The sequence below is a fragment of the Rhopalosiphum padi genome, chromosome 2, assembly GCF_020882245.1.
Source record: "Rhopalosiphum padi isolate XX-2018 chromosome 2, ASM2088224v1, whole genome shotgun sequence".
Classification (NCBI taxonomy): domain Eukaryota; kingdom Metazoa; phylum Arthropoda; class Insecta; order Hemiptera; family Aphididae; genus Rhopalosiphum; species Rhopalosiphum padi.
Genome location: NC_083598.1, coordinates 21,090,703 through 21,111,297, shown reverse-complemented (window position 1 = coordinate 21,111,297; position 20,595 = coordinate 21,090,703). Strand labels below are relative to the sequence as shown.

Sequence of the window (20,595 nt, the reverse complement as noted above, 5' to 3'; positions counted from 1 at the left end):
CTATACTACCGGTTGGACGTAGGTTTACGGCGTGGCGTGATAGTGCAAATGATAGGTTGGAGGAGAAAAGAAGTTTCATCTCATATAAAACACCCACACGCGTCGCTGCCGCAACCATCATGGATTGCTTTTTGCCTGGGAATTTGGCTTCACGTCAAATCCAGGATGCACATTACACGTATAATCGAAAGCGAAACATTGATTCAATACATAACTTTAACGTGTAATAGCTTCCGGCTACTTCGGTTGAGAAACTTATTGTACGTATAAGCTTATTTTAACATTTATAATCACTGAAATTATACTGCCGAAAGGTGCAAACTCGTCCTATATGTACCACCTTCACGAGGGATTAATTAATATTATTATGTTTAGATGCAAAGCATTTACCATAAACCGTTGTATTTATTAACATTATAACATATTTTATTGCAACACCTTTTGTAATATAATCCCCCCAGGGTGTCGTAAAATTGGTTTTATTCAATAATGCCACTACTTACGCTACTGGTTATTTTAAAAACTCAAAAATGTAAGTACCTCGTTAAATCGTTATTTTTGTTTTTGAAATTGGATCACATCCGTAAAAAACGAATTATCAAATTTATTGGTTACTTAAAATTTGAAACTGTATATTATATAAATTTTAAGCTTTTCTCGTGTACATTGAAAGCTATTAGATATTTACGTCACGTGTTAAATTATTTTATTTCATACTATTATCATAATACTAAAAATTTAAGTATAAAAATAATGTCTCTTTGAACGCATCTGGAAAGTTCCCTAATTAGTAAATTTTTCAATGTTTTAATTTAGATTTGAAGAATTAAGATTTTTAGAAACTGTTAACAAAACGAAATCACTTTAGTTTAGTGTTTATAAAATACGCTGAACATATTATAAAAAAATTAATTTATGAATTCAAAGAAATGATTTAGTTGAATTAAAAAACAATATAACACAATAACACATGTAGTGTTATAATATCTGTCTAGTCTAATTTATTGAGCTCATAAAAAATTTAATGATTGACTATATCTTTATAGTCTTAACATAATTTGTTTTATTTTTATCGCCATTCTATTTGTAAAATTTCAGTAGATAAAATTTATTTTATTTTGAGTCGACGGCCGACTTTCCATGATTTAATTTTATATTGGTAAAAAACGTTTTAAAATAAATAAACAATAACGAAGACGACAACTAAACACAAAGTGAATTTCCTTCATCACTGTCAAAAATATTTTTTTTGTGCATTAACTCATCGTGGTTATAAAATTCAAAATAAAATTTTTAAGAACGACAAACAATTTTCAATAAAATTAAAAACCTCAAAATGATTCGTTTTTCCATCAAATCACCCACTCGTACATTTTATTTATTTAAACAACCGAGAGACCATGTATAATATTATTATATAATCATTTTAAATATAGAAAAATTCGGTTAAAAATTTGGCCAACGCGTAATATTATCACTCAGTCCCTGTGACGCTAAAGTGCGTAACTGTAATATTTTTCCAACCTAGATATCATTCAACATACCTATCAATTTTGATAACATTTTTGTAATTATTTTAAAATGACTTTAGATTGATGATGATGCATTTTTCATTTGATGTTTTTAAATTTTGTGGGCGTATAAAAAAAATGATTAAATTTATTTTTAAATAACAGCAAGAAAACAACACGAATATGTGACCTAATGTAATTAGAACTATATTTCGAGAATTATATCACACATTAATTTATTGTCATTGCATCAAGACTTTTAATCAATACCTACGCATCGATGACAGGTTACAAATCAAATTGAAAATATTAAAAAAAAAAATCGTATGTATTGATTACATATGTACCTAAATATTTTTGTACATTTAGTAACACGAGATTTATAAAATATCTAAATTTGGAAATATCTATTTTTTCACTTATTTTAGTTGTATATAAGTATATAACGTAATCACCAAGTATTACATTCAGTATATTTAGAACATTTAACCAAAGAAAAAAAAATTCTTTCAGAAAGAAACAATTATCAATAGGCTCCACGCTCAGCTGAAAATCTAAAGTTTATATTTTTTACGAGACAGTTTAATTTCAATGAATGTTTTATGTTTTTTTTATTTTTTAAATGCATTTTCAAGGATTTTTTCGAACATTAATAATATCTAAAGTGTAAAACATTCAAACTGGTGAATGATGATGTCATGGTTTGTTTTATTACAAGCAATCAGTGTATTTGTTATACATATTTTATTCTATTCTTAGGATTTTTCATATAGAAACTGTATGTGTTTAAATAAATATATTTTTTGATTTTTAATTTTAATGTCTAATGCTGAATAAATATTATGGACATTTATAATTTACGAATAATAGATTTTAAATTCATTGATATAAATGATTAAAATTAACATCATGTATTATATTAGCTTACAAATTATATCAATGAACGGCGTTACTTAAAACCATCATTTCAAAATTTGTAATTAGAACAATTTATCATATCTGTCAAACTATACATACGAGGTAATTCAGGCCAATTAAACGGAAATTTATATTTTCAATAAAAATAGACTCATTTACCACCAAACTTATGTCCAATATCGTATTTATAGGATGTTTAATTATTATACATTAACATTTCACGAATAATTAAAAACTGTCGTTGATGAGTTTGCTTTTAATAAGTCAATAAGTTACAATCAAAGTAAATCGTTAGTTCAAAATTACTGTTTGAATTTAAATATAACGATATAAATTATTATTATTACTAGCGTTTGAAATATTTTATGAGATATATAAGTTTTTTTTATTACACTGATAAAAAACCAAGTATTTCTTGTTTTTTAATATAGGTAGGTACCCAGGTACTTTTTATCATTTATAAATTTTAAATTTCATTAACTATATACTAACCATTTAAACACTATAAGATAACAATTATATATTTCATTATAAAGACATAGAACAGGTGTTGAGTCTATTAGTTATAACAATATTTAATTTTTTTCAAATATATTCAGTTATTTTATAATTTATAAGGCAATAGTAAAAATATATCGATAAAATAGAATCATGTTCAAATTACATTGTCTTACTAATAATATATTGTATTATATTCTAGTATTTTATATTTTATAATTTATAGTAATGTGTTATACATTTTTAAGTTATATTTGTAGATCAAACATTTTAATTTGTTGTTAATGTCGTATAGGTAAATTAAAAATGTATCAATGTTTGATAAATTAATTTTGGATATTCTAATCATTTAGTGTATTGTGATTTATCATACTGATTCTACTCGATTTAGCTATGTTATTATATACTTGCATATTATAGATGATAATAAGTTTATAATATAAACATGTGTATTTTTCTAATTTATTTCATACATTCATCAAATAAAAATAATTTAATTTATAAAATCGTTATATGTGTGCCAACATTTTTTTTTACAAAAATTGAAATATTTTACTAAACGATTACTTGTCAGTTGTCAAAAACAAAAAGAATTTTGGCCATTTAAACAGAACTTAAAAATGTGCCATTTTTACATTAGCATTTATTTGTGTATATAAGATATTTGCAATGCAAAATAATAATATATTTTTAGTTTGAATATCGACGCTAATAAATTATATTAGTTAAACAACATTGTTCTTCCAATCGTGGATGAATTGTTTGTAACTCTCTGTTTATTTTGAATATGGAAAATAATTCTAAACAATTTATTCAAATAAGCATTGTATTAAATATATTTATATACGTATGTAGTCCCACCAATATATTAAAATTCGGTTGTGTATAGGAGCAATGGACCTGCAAGGACAACCAACAATCGTTCATTGACAAATAATATACTTAGTCTGAGAATCTCATTATTGTATGTGAACAGAGAATACGATTTTTAGTAAAGGGAAAGTTTGTCAAAATTTACGTGTTTAAAATTAAAAAATATTTTACTAATTTATTTAGAGTACTATTCTGCCAGATTTTTCTTTAACCATTTTTAGTCACAGTTTATTCCCATTACTTTTTTTTACATTCAATTATCCGTGAAATAAGCTATAGTCTTTGTCTGTGTATATCTAAAATTGTATATACATTACATTATATTATTGTATATAAATATAATTATTATGTTTTCGGTTTGGCAGGAAATATTTTAAAAAATTCGCTGAAATACACACGAATTTGTAAATAATATGATTTATTGAATAGATAATTTTTAAGTTTTTGGCAAAGTAGTTGAATTAAATTTTCTATTTTATTAAATAATGTTATTTATAATATTATAAATATTGAAAAAAAATATATGAATTTACTAATTAGTCATAATATCATACTTAAATATAATTTTACCCCTTACTTCGACTAAAAATACATTGGTATCGAGATCTTTGGAACCCATAGACATATAAACCAAAGATGGCAAACTGCATATTACATTCTCATAGGAAAGTTTAAGTCGTAAGATCATATGCCAACAGGGCAATGTTTACAAAATAACTCAATAGATAATATACCTATACACCGATAATAATACAAATAATAAATTTCTCCTCATAGTTTTGTATAATATCAGAATTTTATAAACATTTCCCTGTTAGCATATGGCTGCCGACTTCAATATTATTATGAAGTCGATTATCTAGTTGTTTTATATGTCCATACTTGAACCTTGACCTGTATTAACTAAACTAAAGTCTTCCATCCCCTAAGTCAGAGGTTTTTCACACGGGTAGGTCTCCCCCTCCTTACATTAATTCATGTTGTTGTAATCTTAGTTAAGCTACCAAATTTACTCATTGTATATAATAATTACCATGAAACATATATTTGTCGCATTTTTATAGTCGAAATATGTAATAATATTAATTTTATTCAAAATATGTAAAAAATATGCAAAATAAACCACCATTTAACTCATTATGAGGTGATTCGTGGACATTACTGACAAAAATAATAATTAGAAGTCGTTAAAAAAACATACTGCTGTATATAAATCCTAGCCCTAATAATAATATTACAGATTGTAATTATACTTTTATTCGAATTATTAAATTAAACACAAAAAAATAAGTATATAATTTTATTTTAAGTATTTAAATGTACAGATATATTGATTTAAACAATATCAGGTTCTAGATAAGTACACCATACATCAGCCAAAACTTTTTTTTATAAGTTATGGAAATTTACTTGTAATTCGAATATGACGGGGTTTAATTTTAAGTTTGAACACAATATGTTTTTATTTAACAATAAATGTAATTTTCCTTTACCTCTAGACCCTAGTTGATAAATACCAGTAACTGGTCAATCGTATAATTTATTATATTATAGAATAATAGTACCTATACCTATATTTTGCAATTCACACAGTAATAAGAAATCTGCTTAATGTTTAGATTATAAAATATATAATATCGAATTTCGGTTAATTACAATTTTCCAATAACTAATATCGTATTTAAAACTAATTTTAATAAATTAACCACGCTGCTCTTTAGGTACCTACAATACTGTTTTATTAATTGGTAATTCATTACTGATAAATGATTATTATTTAATACAGTATGGGCATACACTGTATAGTGTATCGTGTACATAAAAAAACACCTACGATAATATAATATCGACTCATTCTTTAAGCAAACGTGCTAATAATTTAATAACACGTCTTTTTGTGAACCACAACGTATGTCGCGTGTGTGACTGTATGTATATGTGTAAACTGTGAACGTCTATTAGATAAGAACACATTGGTTGCGGGCGGAAAACGTTGGCGTTCATGACATCACGAAATTAAATAATAACTTTAGAGTTGCTATTAAAATGAACATGATATAAACCTACTTACATTTAATATATATATACTCTTAACTATAAGTGTGGTGCGTACGTGTGTGTATAACATGCACCTATGATTCTATACGGCTATACGGGTATTATTATGAGCATATTAATTTCCGCCGTTGGCTACCTGTCTATAGAAAAGAACCAGCGGACACCATCGGCCAAATAAAAAGTAAATAATCTATTATTATAGTGCAGCAAGAAAGAAGATCTATGAAATAATAATGGTAATTACATGCAATGGGCGCGATAAATCTCGCCAGTTGTTTTTAAATTCTGAAGAGAGCTATTTTTATTATTTTTTTTTTTAAATTTACGTCGTCTTATAAAATGATTCTATGTAAGCAATAATGTGCATTTAAAGTAATCTAATTGGATTCATGAAATTAATAGATGAGGTCGTTGAGATTTTTAGAAATGTCATTGAACATCTTGAGTACTAATTTAGATTATAATGTTGTCTTGGATGTTTGTAAAATAATACAGAATAGTGCATGGCTTAAAATTCATTATTAAAGAATGATTCATATAATGTATAAATTATTAAATTCTATTGATTATAAATGTATAACTTATAATATAGCACACAAGTAGTGTTTCATGAATTTATATAATATTATTTTAAAGAGTTGGAGGTAATCTTGTTAAATTATACTCCAATAAATATTTTTAGGACAACCTGTAGTATTAAATTAAATTTTACTATCTAAAAAATCACTATAATCACTATAATTATAAATAATAATACTAAGTAGTATATATATAACGTAGATGAGAACTAGTATATTCCTAAACATCTTAAATGGAATATAAACATAATCTAATGACAAATACTTGACAATATTTTAATTATTCACTTTCATAGTTTCATACTAATATTATTTGATGTATATTACCGAATCTTTGAGATTATTCAACAACCTTGTGCTATCATGTGGTTTTGTATATTTATAACTTATAAATATTTAAGATTTGCCTACCCTGTTGTTGAACCGGTGTTGGTAATTTAAATATATTCTAAAAAATTATATAGTGTATACTTAACTTATACACACACAAATCACACTTAAAATAAAGATATTTATAATAATAAATAATAATAGTACTATAATAATATCATCATATTATTATGTAACAATCAATGTTTTTGAGTTCCACGTTATTAGTTATTTCTTACGTATTGTAAAAATGTAATCAAATCTTTTTGGACATCTAAATGTTAATACGAAATTATTCTTGATCAATTAACTGGTATTTTTACACGAATAATATTAACATAACATTTAAAATCCCCAGAATAAACAAAAATTGTTTGCTGTTAAATTTGTATATAGGTATACAGCATAAAACATTATGTATTATTTTTTTTGATCTATTAGTTTCTGAGCGGAGCGATCATATATTTTTTTTCACCTGGTAGTTTCTGGTTGTAAAGTGGTTCTATTTGATACTTTTACCAATTAGCTAATTTTTAAAATTTTAAACTAATATACAAAAACAATAATTTTTTATAGGCATTTTAAGTTAAAATTTGAACAAAATTACTTATTTAAACGATAAATAACGATATTAATTATTTTGTTATAATTTAAAAATATTATTAGTAAGAACTGAAAATGTATTACGTATATATTAACTTATTATTACTTATACTATGAATCTTTTTTTACCGTTTTACGATATTTACAGAGGCATGTTATTTAAGTTGACATAATATGGTAAATACCTAAAATAATAATAATCATACTAAATAAATAATATTATAAACACAATATTTTAGGAAAAAATTATATTAACCTGTCGTAATACTAAAAGTCAAATATATTACATCTAAAATATTTCATGAAATATATTTAGTGATATTTGTAGGCTGAAAGAACGTCTCCACTCAAAATAGTTTTTCGTGTACAATGATAGATCATTTAATTCAGATTTAACACACCCATATAAAATTTAAATTGACACCTAATATATAGCAGAGCGGTATTCACTTGCCTACCTTTTTTTTTTAATCTCAATTGTCATAAGTCATAATTTGTTATAATAAACTAATTACTATAAAACAAGTATTAAGCGAATGAAATCAAAATTGTCTTACCGGGAGTTAATGGACAATCTCGCTCGTCAGTTTGATCCAAGCATTCACTAAGACCATTGCATCTTTTTGAATTTGGAATACATGTAGTATCGTCACATTGAAATTCATCAACTCCGCAAACTGAAATAAAAACAAATCAATTATCGTATACAGTAATACTTAAATATGTATAATATATTGATAAAATATTTTGTTGATACTTGACATGTACAGTGTAGTTCTTAGTTATAATAAAAATTATATATTATTTTAATTTTCCAATGACCAATTAAATAATTTATAAATTAAAACTTATGCATTATTATTTATTTTGAATATAACATTATAAGAATCAAAGAGTATATAATTTTATTATATTGCGTCTTAATTAAAATACCTATAGAAATTATTACAAACGATTAAATTAACTATTTTATATGTACTCGTAATTCACATAATTTTAGATTCTGAGTGAAGTGATAAATGTTTTGATTTTACAACGATGTGTTTTTTTTGTGTATGTATGTGTGCATAATAAATAGTCGATAAAATGCTTTAATTTTCAACTTTTATCGTGGTTTTGAATAGCAAATTAAATCTAGTTAGTACTTTTAAAAAGTAAAAAAAAAAATTACGGAAAAACTGGAATTTTTACACAAATCCAATTTTCGACAAAATGAATTTTATTTTTTTTTTTATGTAACTCGAAAACAAAAAATTCGTAGATGATACTTGAAATTTTGACGAAATGTTTATATTATCGTTTTCTATTTCTAATATATTTTTTTAAATGTCGATATGTGTTAAAATTTTGAATATTTAATAAAAGATCCCATTTAAGTTGTTTTTATATTTATATCAAAATATTAAAAATACTAAACTTTATTTTTAAAAGTATGTATATAAAGTTCAAATTTTAACAACATTTATTAAAATCACAAAAATTATAAACTACACGTATTGTAGAGTATAAGATTTGTCGTCCTGTAGTAAAAGACTTATGAAATCTTCAATTTTTATATCTAAGTTTGAAAAATGAACGCATTTTTCCTCATAATATGTGGTTCATACTGAAATATACAAAAACAATTTTTAATTATATGCATTTTAAGTTAAAATTTAAACTAAAATACTTATTTAAACGATAATCAACTATATTAATTATTTTGTTATAATTTTAAAATATATTATTCGTGAAAACTTATAACATTTACGTATAATATTATATTATTATAAATTTTACTATATGCAATGATATTTTTAATTTATTCTAAGATATTATCTTTTTATACTATAAGATTTTGTTTTTATTGTTTTACTGTCTTAGTTGTAGTTAAATAGTTGTAATACCTATAATAAATGCAATATTTTCGGGAAAAAAAAATCAATCTACAGTAATAATAAAAGTAAAATAAATGACATTAATATCAAAAAGAAAAAATTTAATTTGAATTTTACACTTCCATAATAGTGATACACTCGGCACATTATGTACAATAAAATGGTACCCACTTACCTATCTTTTTAAATTTGGTTTTCTTATTAAGTATGGATTTTATTTAGGTGAGAGATTAGGATCAGTTTATCTCTATTACAATATCAAAGTAAATAATTTTAGCTTTTTTATGATAGGTAATCAAAACAATTTGAACTTTTTAAACAAATCTAAATCCAACTATTAAAACAACAACAACAAAATCAAAAATAATTTTATAATACAAAAATTATAAGTCATTTGAGTTTAAATTTTAAATTTATTCATCATCAATAATTGCATAGGTACATTTTATAGAGAATATATAGGAAATGTAATTATTAATATTACTATATTGAACAAATAACATAAATTAATTTTCCTTAATAATAAAGAGTTTTTAAAATATACAAATGAGTGATGAAGAATACGTGTTACACAATATATATCTAATGCATATTTTATAATATATTTATGTAACTTAATGGTAGAAACTATTACAATTTTATTTTAAAACTAATAAACGTGATTTTACCAATACTAAAAAGTAAAAATAAATAGAATATTTATATCTTAAGTTAATTTTAACGCAATAGAATGGAATACATATTAAAAATACATTAATGAACTCGTATACATGATGTACCTCTTTATATTATTTCAAACCGGATTTTCGCTATATAATCTAATGCAAAATAATAGCACAGTACTAACTCTTTTTTAATATAAATGTTTCAAATAACAGTCGTAAAAATAATTTATCCTATAATAGGCATAAGTTATCGTAAAATGTTGGTTGAATTACTATAGGTTAGTAGTTTACAAGATAGATACTCTATAACGTAAAACATTCTCATTCTCATATAGGTTTTATAATTAATCCATTGATTCACCTTGTGATTTAGTACCCTGTAGTTGGTATTATATCAAACCCTCTAATCAAATTTACCGGGTCTCGAGGAAAGTGGTTTTACAACAGAAATCCTCGGATCACGTGAATCAATAGACCATGAACTGATTTATTGACAACACTTGACGTCTGACCTTTTTTGCATGCACTTTCGTATTTATTGATACACATTATAACCAGTCCTCATTATACAGTGCATAGTAAATGATAAATAAAATAATACGATTTGTTTCAAATGAACAAGATAATATACAGGTATATGATACAATCTAAGATTACATTTTGCTTATTAAAATTATAGTTCATGTAATAATAGTACAAACTCTCATTAGTTTTTACTCTATGTAAGTTAATTAATTAATTAATAAGAAAGTGATATGTAAATACAGATTTAAATTTGAATTATAGTTTTTTTTATATTTATTATGCAAACAATTTTATTTTTTTTACATATTTTTATAGCAGTTGATACGACAAGGAATAAATTGCAAAACCACGGTTTGATCAAATTTCTCATTAAGAACAAAAATAAATATTTTCATTATTTAATTTGATAAATTTTTTAATAGCTATTTTAATTATCATCTTTGGCAGTGTTACCTTATGTTCAAATAAAATAAATTAAATCACAATACTTTATGGAAATATTACAACCAACTTACGTGAAATATTGGCAGTATGCCTAAATCCATTAATGGAAAAGCACTCTAGAAATTTCTGCCTTTAGAACACTGTAATTCAATTTTGAGTTCGATTTGTTGTTTAAAATCCACGAGATATATTTATATTAAATTACGATAAAAAAAAATGATATCAGGGGTAATATAAGTAATTATACGATTTAATGTCAACGATAAAAAATAGTAAATTTAATTTAATCATGTACCATATTTGATAAAGATGCACGAGCAGGACATAGATTATAAACGACGGAATAATGGTACGTTGACGTTTAGTATTTATGTCGATTGTTGAAAAATTGAGTGAATTTTGTTTATTTTAATGTTGACAGCGTGTCATACAAAATTATAAAATATGAATTTTTTCAAAAATGTTAAAATGTTAACACAAATTATATATATTCAAAGAGCTATATATATGTACTAGGGCTATACTTTAAAGATACCTTTGCATTAACTATAATCGTGTTATTTGAAAATAGATTTGGTCAAAAACTGCTGTTGCATATATATTCCTGTTCTTTTTTAATTTTTCTTGGTTATTAAAAAAGTAGTGTTTTTATTTTATTAACCTTTCTTCATCCCTGCCAAGTACCAACTATATTAAATTTGCTACCAGAAATCACTTTCGATAAAGAAGATTTAAGTATTTTTCTGCTTCAAAATGTGATGAAGAACGATTAAAAAATTGTAACCATTGTAAAATCAATAAATCATACTTCGTTTTTATATAGAGATGCATAAACCAATAGAGTTATTATGTTCTTGATTACTAAAATATTTTAGCTTATTGGTACCTACTTATTCAAAATATATTATCTAGGTATATTTGAAAAAATATGTAATTTATATGTTTTGTTTAATATACAAACCCGCAAATATTAATATTAAAATTTGAATAAAATATAGCTTATAGTATGTGCAGTATAATTTTGTGCATAATAGAAAAATGTCTTAGCTGTGTAATATTACAAAATAGTGCATTTATAAACTACAAAATAAGTTTGAGTAATGTGGTCATGCACGGTTATAAATACACCATAATTTCAATATATATTTTAAAACAATACGATACTTTACTTAGTTAGTCAAAAGTAGAAGTCTTAGTTTAACAGCAAACATTTTTGTATATCAATATGAATAAAAATCTTGATGAAAATATGAAGTATTTTTTTTCGTATACTTGATACTTAAGTACCTATATGTTATACCTTACCTTTTACACAAATAATACATGCCCACCTAATATTATATTATATTAATTGTATTCAAAATATAGTTAGTTAATTTAAAATAATGTAATCTAACATTTAATCAAGGCCGTATCTGGGGGTTTAGGGGCTCAACCCCACACCCTCTCCACCGAAAATTTGTTCTGAATATGGCCTTGTATATAATATAATAATAATTAATAATAACTATCAGAATTCAGAATATATTTTTCGACAATTTATAATATTCTTCATATCGGTGTAGGTGAGTTGATTCCCGAGACCTTTTTCATGTATTAGTTGATTCCCGGGTCCTTAAGAGGTACGTACGAGTTGATTCCCGGGTCCTCAAGAGGTACGTACGAGTTGATTCCCAGGTCATTATATATTTTATTCAATATTTATTAAGATATTCAGCCTATTAGCATAACCCAAGAAACACCACGAGGAGGTTGGCTGACAAGTGACAAGTTTCTCAAAAATGTTGTTTTTTTAGTTTTTTTAGAAAATCATTTAATTTTAATTTATTTATTATTTATTGAATTATATTTAGTTGTAATTAGGTAAAAAATTATTATTAAAAACATTTGGTAGTAACTAGGTAAAAAAATATAAAAAAAATTATTAATTTGGTAAAAATTTGTAACACGTTGTTTTTATAAATTGGTATCTGGTAATGAGATTACCAGTATACCGTGACATCTCTTCTCTTAAAAAAATTTGTTTTTCTTGATGTTTTTTAGATTTTTTAGTTCCATTACTTCTGCATTTAATATAAGTTTCAGATTGTTCAACAGCTTTTCTTTTTAAGGAATTATTTACGGTCGTAAACTCTTTACTCGTGCAATCTATTGATAATTAATACAACAATAGGGAATCAACTCGTACGTACCCTCTAATGACCCGGGAATCAACTCAACGGTGTCGGTGCAGGTAAACAGGTACCCGGGAATCAACTCGTACGCAGCCCTTCATATAATAGCATACCTAACTATTATTTAGGCAAATAATAAAGGCATATTATTAATATGCCTTTACCTTCTTTTAAAAAGCATATTTCCCTTTGGCTCCAATATGAATATAATATGTGTAAAATTTAAAATTTAAAATATTGTATAATCAAATATCATGTTATTTTATTGTATTTCTATTTATTATGTCTTATATTTCAGATATGTAATATATTATTAAGAATATTGTATACTTAGATAACCCTGGGCCTCCACACGACTTCTCTCAGTGAGGTCCAGTAATCTTTTTGATTTAAATAAAAAAAAAAAAACTATGTTATTAATTTAGATACATTATGATTTATAACTTATTAATAACTTTCTCAGATTTTTTTCCGTATAATATATTAATACTATTTACTTAGTAACTCTATAAAAGTTTACTTCAGTCCCCGTGATTTATATATAGTTGATATTTGTATAATATTTCGAATAATTAATTTAACTACCAATGTATTAAAGATAAAAAACACTTATTTTGTTATGCACAAAAAAGTATCCAAAAAAGTCGACACAACTGTTATTTCCTAAGGCACTTACTGTGAGGTATAAGAAGTCTTGTAACAATCGGACACATTTGTTCGTCAGTTCCGTCTGGGCATTCAGTCGTGCCATTGCATCGAGATTCAGGTGGTAAACAAGTGTTGGTGACTACACAAAGCATTTCACTCGATTGACAAGTAGCGGTGAGACCAGCATATGCTTTAGTTGTAAAAAATATATATATATAAATGTGTATAAACATAGTGATTAACTACAGAAAAATCTACTTTATAAAATAAATAATAGGTTTATACTTTAAATGTACAATTTAAACTGTTCAACAAAATATTTTACATTCTCAAGCAAAATAAATATTATAATAATACATTTACGAGTACGTGCAGGATGATTACATAGTAGAATAAACTACTGTCAAATGTGGAGCGAATATCTTGAATTTAATTGTATAGAAATATTGGAAATATCTAATCACAAAAATTTTAATTTTATTAAATGGACTACTATTTGTATTAGAATTTTATTTTAAGCACTTGCGTTTTAAGTTTGTATAATTATTAATTAGTATATGTACCATTATATTATATAATATGTAATATTATATTTTGAATCTAAGTATACAAATATTTAAAACATTAAAAATATTATTAAAATCGGAATTTTTTTTTTTGTGATTATAATATGAACCAACACTAAGTGATTTTCAAAGAATATATACGACTCGTGAACAAAGTTCTACCAGACTATTAATTATTATAATAGATATCATATTATATAAATAATAATACTCTTAATTTCCAAACAGCAGATCTCCTACAATGCCTGTAAATTTATTACATAAAATAACCCTTTGCCAATAGAATATAACGTCAGGTTCATCGACTGATGACATATGCGTCTATTTACCTTGTATGATATCGAATCCTTTATCGATAACAGTAAGCGGGCTGCTTGGATTAAAATCTCTAGAGTTTGATATGAAATAACGGAGCTGATTTTCTAATGTTTCTTTAGATTCACGTCCTTCGGATTCAATGTCAACGGTTGCTCTTACAAAAAACTCGTCGCTACTTGGCCTAAAACAAAATAGTAACAAACCAGATTTCTTTAATTTACTTATTGATTAAAACATATGTAAATTCATAAAATCTTCTATTTGATGGTCATTATGATTAGTTAAATTTAATAACATACAAATTATGAGCTCATAATATGTTTGGAGGATATTATATATCATAAGCCATGTTATAAATTTTAATTTTTAAGTAGATAAGTATGTTGGTAGTTAGATTCTTACTGGATTGCTACTACTCTTGGTGAGTAAGTTCCATATTGTTTTAATGCTTCATTCAGTGATAGAGTTATATTATTGGCCAGCCATTCAAAAGCTTCGCTTCTCATATTAGCATAGTCTTTAGTATATGGCTCCATGATTGTTAAATGTACCCTAAAAATAACTGTAAAAACAAAATGGTTTTTTATTAATTTATAGTAAGTGGAGAAATTTATTTAATCGACATACATTTCTTTATTATAAAGATAAAAATAAGCTATTATAATATTATAACAAACACCTACTACAGAACACGTTTTACAATAAAGATTGTGATTGTAGTATTGCCAAATAGAACCCTTATCAATATTTATGTAGGCATATAAAAAAATAATAACTATTGTATAGATAACATAATAATTGTGTATTTTATTATTAACTTAAATTTAAATTAACTGACTCATTATACATTAAAATGCTAATGAATATGATACGTACTATTTTTGTGTTAATAGATAAACGTTCACGAATTACCATTAATAATAAAATGAATTATTGATTTTATCAGAATTCTGTCATTAAGTTTAAATTTAAAATAGGCACTATTATTATACTTGTAAATACGTTTCTGCTACTATCATGAACAATTATTATATCTCTTCAGAAGATGTGATGTAATTCTAAATTAATCCAAATAAATATATACCTACCTAGTATTAAAATATAAGTTCTTAACATCACAGTTTCATACTCTAGTGGCGTATTTAAGGGGTGATATGGGGAATAGATCTCCCCTTAATATTTTTTTTTTACTGATAGGTTACACTAATTTCGTACGTATACTACAGAAATACAGAATAAAATTATTAAAAACGCTACACTTTATTAGGTATAATAGGTAATAAATATTGATACATTAAAAACTAGAAAATATTATGGTTGATAGTCCATACATAACTTCCTGCTAAATATGTATATTATATATGATTAAAAACAATTTGTATCGTAAATCGTAAAATGTCGTCAATCGTAATTATCGTCAATAACGATCCGGCTAAATCATGCTTTTAATAATAAGCATTTGGTTGCTATTTCAAAACATATTTCAGGGCGAGGGAACATATATTAATATATAATTGGGCATTCTAAACAATGAATTCCATTAATTAAATGAAATAATAACTAAACTTAAATACTAAAATACAAGTTATTACTTATTTTTATATTTTATTATTGCAATATTTTATTTTTAATCTAGCATAATAATTCACTACTCATTATAATCGAACATTTGCACTAGTGCCAGTGACTAACTTACACCTAGGCGAACTACTAACTAGGTAGCTGCCTAGCAACCTTTACCTTCCCGGGGCCTAGGCTTCCGGCTAAGTACCAAAAAAGGCACTTCTTTAGTAGCTGCATTGAGGCCCTGAAACTCTTAAACTCGGAGCACTGGCTGGTACACTATTTTTTAATGTTTTCGTCCTACATATAAATTTGTGTATTTATCGATAGGTACTACATATTGTATTATTATGGTTTTATAAATTTTATAAAAAATTAGTTACCTATGATTCATAAACTATGAATAATAAATCTTCAAAACAAAAAATACAGATTTATTTATTTATATGTAAATACTTATTGATAATATTAACATTTTTGTTAAACAGTGATGATGATAAGTGTACCCCACCACCCTGTCAAGGAAATTATATATTTGCCAACGTATATCTCCCCCCAAGACAAAATCTTAAATACGCCACCGTCATACTCATATACGTATATATATATATATAGGTATAAAATATAATTAAATCTTTGAATATCATTATAAATAAAGTAATTTGTATAATATATTTGGTTTTATTTTTAATGTAAAAAAATCTGATTTTGAGAAAAATTGGATTACAGCTGCTATATTAATTTACTTATAATTTATTAAATTTAAAATATTTTCAGTCAATTTTAAAACGATATTCATTAAAATAAAAACCATTTGTGGTTTTTCGTAATCAAATCTTTTTAAAATTGGTAAAATATTTATTCAATTATTAGAAAAAAAAATATTTTTATTTACTATTAAAATATAAGTAAGTATTCAATACTTATTTGTAATTTGTAATGGTAAGAATATTTTTAACTTAAGTTGTTGATAGTTTCGATAATCTATTTAGTAAAAGTATGAAACAGTTATAATTTTCTTAAAAGGTAAGTTATTCATTAGTATAATAGTGAGTAATAACTAATAAAATGCACTGGAATTATATTCTTATATTAAATGCGATATACCATATTATTAATTTAAAATATTATTTTATACTTAAATATTACTATTTTTTTTTATCCACACAAGTACTTATACGGCTTATTTGAAATCTTTATGTTTTACTATTTTGTTTTACTTAATCATATAGTTGTATTATAAATAAAAAAAATATTGTCGATGAAAGATGATAAGTATTCGTACGACAGATGTTCACGTTCTCACTCATACAAAATATAATTAATGGAGTTTATTAACGACTGTTTATGATATGGGCACCATATGAGTTATGACAGTTTTCACATTATTAAAAAAATATTAAAAAAATATTTTTTTATAAATTACCCCGTATAGCGAATATGACGTGATCTACTCTAACTTATGACTCATAAGATACGCGTGTAAAAATAAAATAATAGTATAATAGTATTACTTGTGCCTTGTTCGACAAATAATTGAGATGGTGATAGCGGCGCCGCGCTCGTTGGGGACTCAGTAGTCGTGGACGTTTGAGTGACTGTGGATGGTTGGGTAGCTGTGGTCTCTGTTGTTGTTGTCGTTGTAACAGTAGTAGCGGCGGTGCTTGTAGTAGTGGTAGAATCGACAGTAACAGAGTTGGTTGGAATATTAATAGTTAAATTAAAGCTATTCACATTATCTCTAGAGAATAGATCATCTTGTACTAGTTGTACTTCAACTAGCCGTGGTTTGTTCGTCGTATAATGATCATCTATGTCTGGTCCATCACCCGAATGATTACCATCGCCCGACGTCAGATCGTTGTCTTCATCGTCATCGAGCGATGATATATCTCCACGATTTGGTCCACTATCTGCTACTGTCATTGAAATCGTTGTATCTACTTCTTCCTGCGTCGTTCTCGTCACCCTATAGCAAAAACGAGCTATTTATTACTATCGAAATTAGTGGAACAATTTACTAATATACACAATAACTGAAACTTCAGTAAAAAAAAAAAACATGTAATAAAAACACATACAATTACTAAAAAGAATATAAAAATTAAATAAAATAAGTATTTAATAGCTCAAAAAAATACACTTCCCCCCTCAAAAAATAATAATAAATAAATACAATTTAAAATATTGTCGCAAAAAATATTTAAAACCATCTCATTTAAATTCATAAATAAAAAAATACTTTTTATTTTTTTATCTAAATATTAAACAACAGTGTTTAACTGAATCATTTATATTAAACTAGTACATAATGTAAGTATTAATATTGGTCCAAAATTATGTAGATATATTTTTTGAATGAATAAATTACAAACTTAATACGTTAGAAAAATTTAAAGATTTTTTTATATTTTTACATAAAGTTGTTGAACTAGTAGACATATTAATTTAGAAACGAGCAATACATAATGTAAATAAAATAAACCATTGAAATAAACGCACACATATTACGTGTAGATTTAATTTATCATTTATTATTACATACCTATGTGCATTGTAATTTTTTTTTAATATTAAACGGCGTGAGCTATAGGCAATTTAGCACCACAGATGTAGTGTATAATATTAGTGTGATATAATAACTATTATTTATATCAATATTTTATTAACAAAGTAAAAAACGTATAACTATAATAAACGCATTGCTTAGTGTGTTATTTTAAAATATTAAATGTATCATAAGAACATCGCAATCTTATCTAAGTGCTAAATTAATTATATAATTAATAATAAAACTATAATTAGATAATTATTTAACTATCAAGTTGAAATTAAGATATATGTAGGTAATTATTTTATAAGTATACTGTATATACAACTGTATAATTAGTTACTTATTTTCACAGCAATATTGCTAGAGAAATGAACTTAGATGAATATCCGTTATTTGAACTTCGAATCTACTTTATTTAATTATGGTAGTAAAATTTTAGTTATTAAGTAATATTTATTACAATAGTCTTTTTATACTTAATTTTTTTGTATATAATAAATACCAATGGCAAATTTTGACCCCGATGTATGGGAATGCTCATTTATCATAATGTATTAAAGTTCTATTTAATTTATTATTAATAAATAATACACGAATTTGTATTTATTTATTAACAAGACTGTAATTTAATACTTTATACAGTACTTTAATAATTTTAATTAACAGCTGACTAACTCGTTTGACTAAAATAAATTACCTTCACATTTTTTTAATATATAAATAAGTCAATTATTCTTCCTTTTTCAACAAACTTTTCTATTATTTTATCATAAAATTCAGAGCTCATTTTTAAATCTTCTAATACATATTTTTCAATTAATATTATTCTGATATAAGTTAGTCTATCTTGACTATGAGTAAACCTATAATATGTTTTTATTATTTTTAAGACTGAAAATGTTCTGTCCAATGATCGTACTTAGAATAGTTGCAATTACTTTAACTAGTTTATATACTCTTTTCAGCCCTAAGTCTAGTTTGTTTAATCTCATGAATATGATTATTTCGAAAATTGGGTTTTCTAGTCAAATGAAATGTATAAACATTAGTTTATTTTTAACCGAAAAATATCAAAGAAACTTCCATACTGATTTTCTAAAAACTTTAAATACTTTATTATATGTTTATTAAATTCAACTATATATCACTTAATAGACAATTTTTCTCTCTATTCACGCATTTTTTATATCTATGATTATTTAACTAGTATGAATGAATCAGAAAATATAAAATAATGATCATTGCTGATGTTAGTGAACAAATAGTAAGTATAATACCTAAATATATTAAAAATAAATCATTAGAATGTATTATTTTAAAAAGTAATAAAATAATAATATTATAAATTATAATAACAACAAAAAATATGCTCATTAGGAAATCGATAAGTAATTCTATTATTAAAAATAATATAATTAACTCCATAATATATTAAATAAACATAGATAAATCGTCTATAATAATTCACAAGTATATAAGTAGTTATTATTGTAACTCGTAATAATATTTATTAATTAGTTACATTATGATTACTCCGTACTCGTATGATATAATAAATAATAATAATTAATATAATCATTATAATCAAGCAATTATTATTTCTTTACCTTGATAATATATTGGTATCAACACTAGATGATGATATAGATTCAGTAGAAGTTTTTTCAGTTGTTTCTTCTTCTCCTAAAATTGACCAAAACGATCGTTTCATCCGCTTCACTGATCCATGTACAAAGCTTAGCAATTTGGATACCGATTGATTAGGTGGGTTTAAACTATCCAAAATGTTACTTGATGTTCGATCATCTTCAAACACCAAATCATTATCCGTCTGTAAAATCAAATGAACATAT

The 20,595-nt window shown here is 24.6% G+C and overlaps 1 protein-coding gene across 8 annotated transcripts in view; it reads right to left on the bottom strand.

Annotated features, from left to right (window-relative positions):
* The window catches only part of LOC132919340 (basement membrane-specific heparan sulfate proteoglycan core protein), a 154,363-nt gene that overhangs the window by 73,783 nt on the left and 59,985 nt on the right, over positions 1 to 20,595 (bottom strand). For all 8 annotated transcript variants that reach the window (XM_060980885.1, XM_060980884.1, XM_060980887.1 and 5 more), the window contains exons 3-8: positions 20,350 to 20,573; positions 17,703 to 18,157; positions 15,028 to 15,187; positions 14,637 to 14,806; positions 13,770 to 13,931; positions 7,966 to 8,085 (exon numbers count right to left, since the gene is read on the bottom strand). In XM_060980885.1, coding sequence (XP_060836868.1) covers positions 7,966 to 8,085; positions 13,770 to 13,931; positions 14,637 to 14,806; positions 15,028 to 15,187; positions 17,703 to 18,157; positions 20,350 to 20,573 — 1,291 coding nt within the window. The remainder of the gene's footprint in view (positions 1 to 7,965; positions 8,086 to 13,769; positions 13,932 to 14,636; positions 14,807 to 15,027; positions 15,188 to 17,702; positions 18,158 to 20,349; positions 20,574 to 20,595) is intronic.